Below are 11928 nucleotides of genomic sequence, written 5' to 3'. Positions count from 1 at the left end.
AATTAAGAAACCATGATCATATTATTCACATTGACGTCGTATTATATCCAAGTGTTGAAATTTTAGGTTAGAAATGTTATCCAATCAGAATTCAGCTAGCTTGTGTTGGCAGGCAGATTTCAGAATAACAGGGGGCGCTCACAGTTATATTCTTGTTTTTTTATACCACAATGGCCGTGGATTTATTTGCCGATACACTTGCGAGACCATTTTCAAGACGGCCAATTCAAGAGAAGCTAGGTCGTCCAACACGCACTCAGTACTGCATAAGCATGTTTCTGTATATTATGTCTCCTGCTGTGGTGTCATAAATGATGGCAATATGAGGGGGATTTATTCAAGTCTGACTAATTAGGACTTCACTGAAGGCAGAGGTGTGAAATGCATGGGCCGCCACTGACGCACCTGTGTTGCTCATCCCATCACTAGTAGACAGTGGTTGCAAGTGCGCCACCAGTAATGAGTTAAAAAAAGAACTCGGTTGCTGCATGGTGAAGTTGGCTTGCTGTGTTATGCCGAGTTGTGTGCCAGTCAGTCCCTGCAACCTTTGTGTGTCTTCGGATAATTCTTCAGTCACTTGCAAAGATGAAACTTAAATGAATTGGTGGGAGGGCAATACCAGGAGTGGAATCTGTGATTTATTTTGTACAGAAAAGAAATTATCTCAATAACACACTATTTGCTTAAAAATATGTAGCGAATGGCATTCTAGTCCTCAAGATCCACTCCGGGCTTTCTATTTCTACCATAGTCAAACAAAAGCTCTCCATCCACCTTGATGTCTTTCAAGGCTTTGAAGAGGATGGAGGGTCCTTCCTCGCCATCCACTGTGAGCGTTCACTGCTGGGGCTTCAGATTGTGCCGTTTCCTGGAACGATTCATCAGGCGACCACACGTGTTCTTTTTGGGACGGCACTCGGACGGGAAGGTCTGCGCGTCATTGCATCGTAGATGCTTCCCTCCGGTCTTGGAAAAAGAAGAGGTACACCACCTTGACGTCGGGGTCTTTCATGATGACCTCGAACGTGATCAGCTTGCTCTGATAGTCACGGACGTTGTCCCATTTAAGAGAAAAGCTTCGGTGCAACCACACCTGTAAACCAGGTTGTGGCGTTAAGGATGGATAGATGGATGGCGCGTGACAAAACACTACATAGTCTTTAGGCGCCATCTCCTGGTCTTTATGAGAAATGCTGTAAGGTAACAACTTCCGGGAATCCTAAACATAGCGGTATATACACACTACAGAAATGTATAACAAATGATATGACGATGGAGACTGCCCACATCTAAAACTACCTCAATGAATAAAGGATCTTACAATGAATACATGCTTCATTGTTCATTTTATAGTTGAAAATATTTTGTGCCCTCTTAAAGGTACACGCCACAAAACATAAAATACTGAAAAACTCAACATTTAATGAAAACGTGTCCACTCGTTAAATAATACATTCAAGAGGTGAAGATAGAAAAAAAAGTGCACGCACGCGAAGCATGAATGTTGTTTGCCGTGGATTGCCCGCTGACTTCTTTCCGCCTGCAACGTGCTGCAAGAACATGCGTGATGTCACGTGACCAGATTGGCACTTTACCTGTGACCCTTCCCTCATCATCCCTGTCTTTATATTTTGTATTATTAGAAACTAGTCGATGATCGTCCTTTCATAACACTTCCCTCCTTGCTTATCACCAGTTTCCACATTTAACTGAAACGACTGATTTTCCTCCCCCTCTTAAATTTAACTATCAACATCTAATTGGTATCAACTCAAGTATGATACGAGTTAGCATCTGCGTAAGGATTATTTTGTGCGGTGATGTTTGACACTTTGTAAGCGAGTAAACAGGTTTCCAATTGCACATGAAGACTCTTGCGCCTACAATCAGTTAAACCACACCTAAAAATACATTAACGCCAAGCCTCATTCGAAAAATATCCACAGCTGGTTTACCTGTTTTACTGGACATTTTAACCTCATAAAGTCATTCACAGCTTTGACGTCTTTGGTGTTATGAAATTAAATGGACGAAGAGTGGCGATGTTGGATAGGAACTCACTGGCCTTTAAATTCTCACAGGCTGACCTCGGATGACTGTTTTCATTTGTGTCATTCAACATCAAGATTGAAAAAAAAAAACAAATAAATGAATAATCTTTAACATGTTACTTATTTGAACACCTGTTTAATACAAACGAGCAATATTTGCCCTTTGAATGGCAAATGAAGATCAGTGCCGCCTTTTCTTCAACCCAAATATCTTAATCTCTTACTTGAGTAATTCATGGACATGAATACTTTTGAATCACATCACACAAATACGTTCAACTCAATCATGCCTCAGTGAGAGAATTAAAAAAAAAAAACATTTAAAATCAACGGGATGCAATTAAAGTCATCACAATGAGATATCATGTCAACAGTTGGCGAGAGAATTAATCTAAGGCAGTATTAGGTGAACCGGTCAGGCAGGTTGAGCTTGCTCGGTTGTGACGACATTAGTTTATGCAACCTCATTGGAGCAAAAACAAAAAGACAACAACACAAAACATATTTGTCGTGTTTTGTATGCAGGATCAACTGCAGTATGTTGCGGGATGACAATGAGACTGTGGGGAAGCATCTGGATTGACGACATCTGTGCTTTTCTTCATCACTTGCAGCACAATAGTACAGTTTTTGGGTTGTAGTTGTCGTAGCGCGACTACACGGTTGGTAAGAAGGGTGACAGTTCCTTCGCATTCCAGGCCAACAAGTTCTCCTGATCTTTCTTGGACACTGGCAAAAGGAGCAGGAGAAGTTTTTATTTTTACGTGAATGTGCTTTCTGCGTTACAGACATCTCATTAATGTGAAAATAAAGAAAAAAAAAATGTACAATAGTGGACGTGCGTTATTTTCGCAGGACAGCGACAATATGTTAAGCAGTCATGAAGCATTTATATTTACAGTCTTTCACATTTTGTAATGGTAATTTCATAAGTATGATAATTGCTTCGATTTTCTTTGAACAAACAAAAGTGAAAATTGTTAACAAATGTTACCTTTCCTTTGGCAGCAATGACTTTTCCTGTGAGAGAGAGAGAGAGAGACAACGGAATTAATCATATCCACATAAATTTTGCATTTATTTGCTTACCGATGGAGGAAGTAGACTCCAATGATCAACACAATAGAAACAACATCCACTGTAATCCACAAGATTGTGTACATTCGATGGGGCTGAAACACACAGATTAGGATTACCGCCACATCTATTTCCAAGCCATTCAAGTGCAATGTGCCTTTCTGTGACTCCTCAAGTCTCTCTGTTGCAATCTGCTGCTGGAGGCGTGACCGAAAGGCGCACAAGTACTCGTACCATGGTCCAGTCGGGCCGCTGCACGTCCCTGAGCAGGTGGCAAGCGTTGGTGGTGACGGAGCTGACCCCCGCGCACCACATTAGCGAGAAGAGCCACGACTCGTTGACCACCCACGTGTTCACCGTCACGTTTCGACCCACGAGATCCCTGTTGTGGACCAAAAAGAGAAAACGTCAAAAGGATTGTGGTTGCAATTCACAGTGTTTGGCTCAATAATATTTCAGTTTGCGATGTTTCCATTCATTGTCCTTTTATCTTGAAGATCAAATAGTTTAAAATTTGAGAAAAGGTATATTTTGTAAAAATTTTATTTTTCTTTAATTTTTTTTACGGTGTATTTTTCATAATTATTCTGTAATTTCCATATTCCATAAAATATTCGGGCTGCAACTAATTATGATTTCGATCATCGATTCAAATATCAAATTATATTTCAAATGATCAATGAATCGGATACATATTTTGATCCCTATGTTGAAAAATAGGACATTATTTCAAATTGACAGAGTGGAAAATTCACAAACAAATCAATTAAGATTTAGATAGTGGCTTACTCTGTAACATGTCAAAATTGGAAAAAAAAACATTCATTATTTTCCAAATTAAAAGCAGACGTTTATTTCAACACAACAAATGTCTAATTTCATGTAGTACTGCAGAAATCAAAGCGGATTTTCTGTTGACGGGCTTGAATCAGACAATTTGGACAATTTTAAGTTCAACAAAGTCTCTAAACCAGGCGTGGGCAAACTACGGCCCGGGGGCCACATGCGGCCCGTTAAACGTTTTAATCCGGCCCGCCGAACTTGAAATAAATTAAATGAATAAACCTTGTCAATGTTCTATTTTGTAAAAACTGTGGTTTTTCAAAGACATATATTTTGTTGTAATGCTTCTGTTCACTTTCATTTAAGATTAAATACATTTTCTTTTCTCAGATGAGGTGAGGTTACCAAAACACTCCATCTATCTGCTCCTGGTCTGGCCCCAAATTTTTGAACCCCACCAATCAAAAGGTTTGCCCGCCCCTGGTCTAAACGATGAATTGATCATCAAAATAATTATGAAATAAATTATTTTACTCATGACATCATGTTATGATTTACAAAAACTTTGATGAAGGCTTCCAGTCATCAGTTACCTGATTTGTGCTGTGTTCAACTTGTTGTAGGGCAGATTAAGATGGTTGCCTCCGTCTTGAAACATGTCGTGTTCATTGTTATAGACGTGGATGAAGCCCGGAGCGGCTGTTTTCACATAGTCTCGCTCTGCAGGAGGAAGCCACAAGACCTGTACAAACATACAAGACAATCACATATGAAATTGTTACCATAGTCTCAGGTTTGTCAAGGACGCAGGTGGAAAAATAGGCGTTTGCATAATTCCAAGTGTGAGGGCAAAATGAGCGCGAGGCCAACCAGGCTTGGGTCCACGTCAGACATCAGGATGGTTCTGACCACATCCACCGTGTCGGTCTCCTGCTCGGGACTGTACAGGTCAAATATAACCGAGACGTTGTGGCTCTTGGCGAGCTGCAGGAGCTGCTGTAAAGATGCAATGCTCTGATTCCGAGCCTCTTCTTTATCCTCTGCAGAGAGCTGGGACAATGAGCGGAAAGGATCCATCTGGAAAACATTAAATGCAGATGTGTAACAGTGGTTTGCAATTTTTTTTTAAGACACAATCTGTTTGGATCTTTTTTGCTCCAAAATACGAATTTATCAGCTTCACGTCTTGATTTTTTTTTCTTTTGAAAAAACAGTGAACTTTTTCATCCCTATGACATTTATGGACTCACTTGGTATGTTTAACCCAACTGTGCATTACATTTGCTTTAAAGGTGAGCACTCACCTGTAGGAACCATTCACCTGCGTTCAGACTTTGCAAGTCGTTCCAGGTCAGCTCGGTGCTTACGTTGAAATCTTTGTGCGGAAACTTCTTTTGGACATCTGTCGTTCTCCTTAGGAAGCCCAAGTGTTGATCGTGCATTAGGAATGGAATTCTGTCCTTACTAATTTACAAAACAGAATTAGAAAAAGAATCAGAATGATGCATTGGTGTTAATAGGCACAAATTATATTCAAGATACAAGATGTTTGATGTGCAATTTTAAATAATGAAAATGACAAATAAATACTGAAGAAAAAAAGGGAATAGGAAATGAACATAAGAATAATTACTGTTTAAAATTTAATGAAAAAAAAAACAGGTTGGCGGCTATTTGAGTATTGCAGGTTGCAAAGGTATTGCACAGTGTAAACATTCGAGTGAGGTGGATTACAAAGATAAAAATATTGCACAGTATAGTTCAAATTTTTATTAGATCATTTGTTCAAGAAATGGCCAATACATTCTTAAATATATTTTTAAATACAATGAAATTTAGAAAAATAAAATAAAATAAAATAAAATAAAATAAAATAAAATAAAATAAAATAAAATAAAATAAAATAAAATAAAATAAAATAAAATAAAATAAAATAAAATAACGGAATCCCAACCACATATATGTGCTCAATTATGTTTGGAAAAAAACAAGATTCCTAAATAATAGTTAAAGCTCCAATTATATAACAACGTTCTGCTCTGCTGATCAGTACCTGATCTGCACGTCTGTCTCAAAGGCAGTGACGCCACATTGAAGACTCCTCTGGAACGACATCATCGTGTTCTCGGGAGCCAGCTGAACGCAAACATCACACATGGTGAGATACACGCCTGCGCACACACGCCCACACAAAGAAGCTGTGCCAAGGAACACAACGCCATGCGGCGTGTTCATCTGAGCTTGTTTGTGAGCAAACAGCAAACACACCCGCCATTGTGTTTAATACACCCCCATGCATAATCTCACATTGGGGGTTTCACACCTGAGCCAGGATTGGAGGACATTGTGTGGCAAGTGTGCAGGCCGATATTTGGTCACTCTGCTTTCTACATCCAGAGAAAACTCAAGGACGCACGCTTACCATTGGCGCGCCTCGGTGGCCGATGAGCTTTGGCTTTGGAGGCAAGTCGCTGTGGTCGATCAGACAAGGTGAGTGGATGAGTAAAGGGCACAAGAGGACGGCTGCGGACACTGCGGTGTACAACGACGCCATCAGGAAGCAGGAGCCTGGACAAAGGGGAAAAAAAGAGCCAAGCAATAATCTGACTCTCTGGATTGATGCATTTTTTTGTTTGCCAACCTTAATTGATTTATAGCGCATATTTTACATAAAAAAAAAAAAAAAAAACACAAAAAGGTCACAAAAAGCACCGCTTTTGAACTTTTGACTTAATGAGGCTCCACATCTCACTGAAGCCACAATTCGTTGTTATGCTTTCAAGGTTTTATTTTTGTATTGATTAATATTTGACTAATTTAAGTGTTTCCCCACATACAAAATTAACTAATAATACATTTCTTTTGTGTGATTTGATAATTTAATGATTTGCATCGCATACATTTGGTTTTGGCCACGTGCAATCCCTCGAAGACAAATGGACTCAGTAGAACCAAACCTCCAACAGCACCAAACTGCAGGAAAGGAGCAGTCGCCTTCCAAAGCATAAAGCAAATTAACCGCATTAATTGCAACACATAAAACATACAGTTGCGATCTGGCTATTGGGATTGGTGTCCAAGACATTGTGAATTCCGTTAAAGGTGTACCGACTTGGAGTGAGAGAAGAACAGTTGGCCATTCTCGCTTCCACTGGAGACTTATTCCGATGATTCCAAAAGAGATAAAAATTAAACCGAGGAAAAGGAGGCACTTTAAGGGGGAAAAAAAAGCAGATAAAAATGACTTGCTGTAATGTAAATAACGCAATCTAATTAGGAGCAAATAAAAAAATCAACTTACCTTATGCAGCCAATGTAAGTTGAGTGGTTCTCTCAAGGCAACTTGGAACAAAGCAAACAGCTAAAAAATGAAATTATAGTTAAAGTGTCAGCTTGGAAATACAATTATATCATATTTATACAGCAATATAAAAACGGGGTACCCCAGGGATCTTAACTGGGGCCCTTTCTTTTTAATTAATGATTAATGGTATTCTCACCAGCAGCAGCACACAATAACTGGTTAAAACCGCCGAGATGATTATCAACACCATGAACCAGTTCACCCAGCGCTTCAGTTTGACAAAGCCATTCCTTAGAGGAAGAACAACAGCGCAATATAGCCAAAAAAAAACAAGAAAGTTCAAGCGTGCTCAATTTTGTTTACCAGTTGACATCCTCTTGGTCATTTGAAGTGACCAGACAGATGTACATCCAGGACACCGACAGCAGGGTGATCAGAGTGAGGAATGAAAACCACCAGCACGCACACTAAAGTGGAGGAAAGGGCAATCGGATGACTACTATGTATCACACCTATCCATCTGTTTGGAGGACAAGAGCTAAGGTGATCCTGTTTTTAAAGGCAGTAAAAGTAAAAGGTGTCATAAATATACAGTTTGCGGAAAAATTACAAAAGTACAGAAACAAAGTATTTTGTTACTTTCCACCACTGTTGATGATAAAAATATTCCCATCAAAAGAACACATGATTGCTTCTTTGTAATCATTAGTGGTGTGCAACACTATTTATTATATCATGAGTCAAAAAGCAGAATTTGAGCGAGGTATAGGAATGTAATGAGTAACATCATGTAAAGAAAATGATAACAAAACTGCTTTGTTATGTTCGGATTTCTTTTAAGACAAATAGACTGCACACAAAAATGCTCACTTGACTTAAAAAAAAGTCAGAAAGAAAATTCCATTGCCCTTTCATTCTGAGGATGTTTGTTATCATTCCACAAACATGTTATAAAACATCTCCCGGGCAACCACCCTAACCCGAAATACCAGATAAAACTGTAAATATGTCATTGAAACAAATAATCAACTTTTGTGGTGATTATTTTTTGGGGGGGAAAGAGACTGTAAACTGTAAACTGTAGTTGAAACTACCAAGTTCAAAATATCTGGATTTAATTGCAGCAGCAGAAAAATTCAAGCATTAGTTTTATGTTCCTTTTTTGTAAATATCGTATTTGCCTCAAAATGTTCCCCACCCTAGACAAACCTGAGATGAAATTATACAACCGGCACACCTAAATGCAGATTATTATTATTTTTTTTTTTTCCATTTCCGAAGTCTCCCACTAAATGTTAAACTTTATAGCGCAAAGTTGTTCTTTGGCAAAAGTCACTACATGATTTAGTTGGACAGGCTGGAATGTTAATCTGTGATTACATGCCGGTAGATTTCCAACGGTTGCTGTGGTGGGAAAAGCAAGGAAAACCCAGTAAGTGGTTTTATGGCTGGGCAGGCACTACGCACACAAACAATAACAAGCCCATCCATCCATCCATTATCCGAGCCGCCGTTTGCCACAATGAGGACACTTTGAGCAAAACTTTCTAAACTTCACCAGGACCTGGTTAACTTAAGACATCTATTCATTGTTATTTAGCATCTATTTTGACAGGGAAGTTTAAAAAAAGAAAAGTATTACATTAACATGTACAGTGATGACCAAATATATGAGTTCAGCCTCAAAGGTGACACAGATGGATTAAATCATCAGCTTAGTTATGATAAAAAATATGTTTTGGCTATTTCTGAAATAGTTAAAACACAGTTTAAAAAATTTTTTTTAAAATATTTTGTTGTCAAATTCTCAATATTATTGCAATACAGGGATTTTTCAAAAGCACTCCAAATTATTATTGGAGTCAAATTATAGTAGCGCTACAGAAAAAAAGTGGGGAATGTCGTGGTTTGGCCATTGCGAAGCTTTTACTTTTTAAAAATTTCAGAATAATGCTAAACAATACAACTGGTACATTACACTATATGAGAAACAGAAGTGTCGTATCGAACAAACGGGAGAACTATGTAGTACTACGTAATAAACACAATGGTTGTAGGGTTGTCGCGATGCAAAATTTCTGTAATATCTAAAATATAATAAATATTTTGATACTTTTTGAAATTGAAGTGACCATCTTTGTTAATTTCACCCCCTGGACGTGCTTTCGCTCACTTAGTTCACAATCATTGACACTGACATCGGACGCTGACTGCTGATTGGTCGTTCGCAAATATTGACGAGGTGAGCGTGGCTGAGCTCAATCGAAATGAGAAAAGAACGAATCACTTCACAAAGTATTCCATTCACTCACGTGCACTGAAAAGATTCTTTTAGAACGAATCGTTGGCGAACGACCCAACACGATTGCAGGGTGTCAAGGAAGTCTGATTGTGCCGATTGCTTCACTTCGTAGCTTACCCAGTAAGTCTGGAGGTAAGTTACACTTCCTTTCAAAGTATTTGATTAAATTTATGTTAAGATTATGAAATTGATAACGCGTTACCCAAAACCGTTCACTGCATACTCAATTCTGCTTATCTGATTCAATACCATTGACGGCTAAATACGTCTTTTTTTTTTTACTCAGTTGGTAGTGAATGAGTTAAATATGTCGTAAACATGCAAAATATAGTAGCTATCATGACAAAAGTAATGATAAAAGTGCCTCACTTTACTTTCTCCGCCTTTCCTCAATCGCTTCCATCGGCAGCTGTAAAAGCCTCGGCAGCAAGCGGTGAACAGAGACATCTCCTCCTCCTCCTCATTCGCAGGCAAGCAAGTGGACGAAGAGGATGGCGAGGGATCGCAAAGCATTTTCACTTGCTTGCTACCCACAATGGGAACTGAGCCTCCATTCACGGCATGGCCCTATCGGCAGCGAGCAGGAGGAAAAAAAGTGGGGGAGAGCCAATGAGGATTTGAGAGGTTTCAGGGCAATCCGTGCTTAATAAGGCCGTCAATAGAACCGGGCTGTAAGTGAGAGCCATTCGCTGAACTGACAATGGAATCTCCACGGGAGCTTTGAGAGTGCACAATGATGTCACAGCACAAACCGAGGGCCAGTCAGGCCTTCTCTGCTGGCCTAAATAAACACTATCACAACTTGCACTGACCTACATTTTGTCGCTGTCCGGCAGAAACCCCGTTTATTGTCCAAATATGGTCAATTTTTTGGAGGAATTGATTTGGTCTGTCACCCAAATATATTTTTTACAACGACTGAACAACAAATCAACTTCAAGTATAACTTCTGTTTTCTTTTGATTGAAATACAAGAAATTAATTGACATCCAGATCTTGATTTCCCAGAGACAGGACAAAAGTGGTCACGGGGCGGAGGTCTATTTTGCTCAGCAAGACATACATCTGACTGTCATCCGCGTAGGAATGGAAGGAAATTCCATGTTTTCGTTGGATGGAACCTAGTGGCAGCAAAGTAAAACGAAAAAAACAATGGGTTCAAAAAAGAACCTTGTGGAACACCATACGAAAGAGGAGGACATGCGGGACTCAGAGCAACCTAGACAAATACAAATGGTGCTGACAGTCAAATACGATCCAAACTACTCTAGAGTGCTACCAATTATGCCCACCTGATGCTGAAAAGGAGCCAGAAGCATACTGTGGTCCACCGTATCAAACGATGCAGTTCGATCCAACAAGACAAGTCACACATAGTCACCAGCGTCGTTTGCCAGGAGGATATCATTAAAAACTCATAGCAGGGCTGATTCTGTGCGATGCATTTTTGTGAAACCTGACTGGAAAACCTCCACGACATTGTGTTCATTCGAGAAAGATCTTAACTGCATGTACACCACCTTTTCCAGAATTTTAGAAATAAACGGCAATCTGCATATTTGACAAAACATGATCAAGGCCAGGTTTCTTAACCCATATTTGGCATTTTTAAAATGTTGTTGGACTATACCACAAGACAGACTGCTGTTAATATGCACATGTGCACGCGCACACTGATCTCTAAAAAGATTTTCAACTATGCAGCAATTCCATTAATTTTTCATTTTAAAGTTGAATATGCCATGTACTCACCATCAATCCCACCTGGCTTTCACAAATCTGTGAAAAGTGTCTGACTCACTCTGTGTTTTTCAGCACTTTTTTTGCATGTACCCGTGAAGAGAATGGGAAGTCTCCGATGAATAGGTGCAGTTTGGCAAGGGAGGAATGTAACCTAAGACAGGGAGGGAGGATCGCTAGAAACTTTGATACCACTTTTTTTTCTTTAATCACACCTCACAAGCAGAGACAGCAACCTGACATGCAAATTAGGCAATTGGCTAGGGCCCCGAACTGGAAGGGGCCCCCAGAACAGCGCCAACATCGGTCCTTATGTCAGTGACAAAATGACAGAAATGTTAGACATGTAACGTCGACACATTGGAAAAAACGCACGTAGCCCCCGTTAGCTGTTACTGCCGAGTGTGTTAAGGCCAAGACACGGCCAATATCGATCCGTATAGATGACACATGTAAACTGAAAGCTCCATAGACGCCGCAGCGACATGTTGAAAACCCCCTTAAAGAGGCCCCGACTGCCCTTGGTTCGCTTTCTGCGGTACTACTTGTCAAGGAAAAATGAAGCGAGCGTGTCTGTCAGGGCATGCAAATAGAAAAAAAAAGACAGCGGCAAAGTGCTAAGTCAAAACTTGTATAATCTGACATTATTTTTAATCATGACTACTTTGTCC

At 39.6% G+C, this 11928-nt stretch overlaps 1 protein-coding gene across 1 annotated transcript; it reads right to left on the bottom strand.

Annotated features, from left to right (window-relative positions):
• Positions 1 to 2440: 2440 nt before the first annotated feature.
• On the bottom strand, positions 2441 to 11446 carry gdpd2 (glycerophosphodiester phosphodiesterase domain containing 2). Its single transcript, XM_088294232.1, has 16 exons — positions 11270 to 11446; positions 9887 to 10084; positions 7579 to 7682; positions 7412 to 7505; positions 7213 to 7272; positions 7024 to 7122; positions 6812 to 6905; positions 6334 to 6479; positions 5965 to 6047; positions 5216 to 5375; positions 4782 to 4988; positions 4505 to 4653; positions 3363 to 3510; positions 3141 to 3223; positions 3046 to 3071; positions 2441 to 2780 (listed from the first exon to the last, which is right to left on the bottom strand). Exons 1-16 carry the CDS (start codon positions 11270 to 11272, stop codon positions 2707 to 2709), a joined length of 1728 nt encoding a protein of 575 aa, XP_088150358.1. The 5' UTR covers positions 11273 to 11446; the 3' UTR covers positions 2441 to 2706.
• Positions 11447 to 11928: the final 482 nt, after the last annotated feature.

This window comes from Idiotropiscis lumnitzeri, chromosome 4, assembly GCF_059441095.1.
Source record: "Idiotropiscis lumnitzeri isolate Australia: NSW breed Sydney's pygmy pipehorse chromosome 4, RoL_Ilum_1.0, whole genome shotgun sequence".
In the NCBI taxonomy this organism is placed as follows: Eukaryota; Metazoa; Chordata; class Actinopteri; order Syngnathiformes; family Syngnathidae; genus Idiotropiscis; species Idiotropiscis lumnitzeri.
This window is presented reverse-complemented; position numbering and strand designations above follow the sequence as displayed.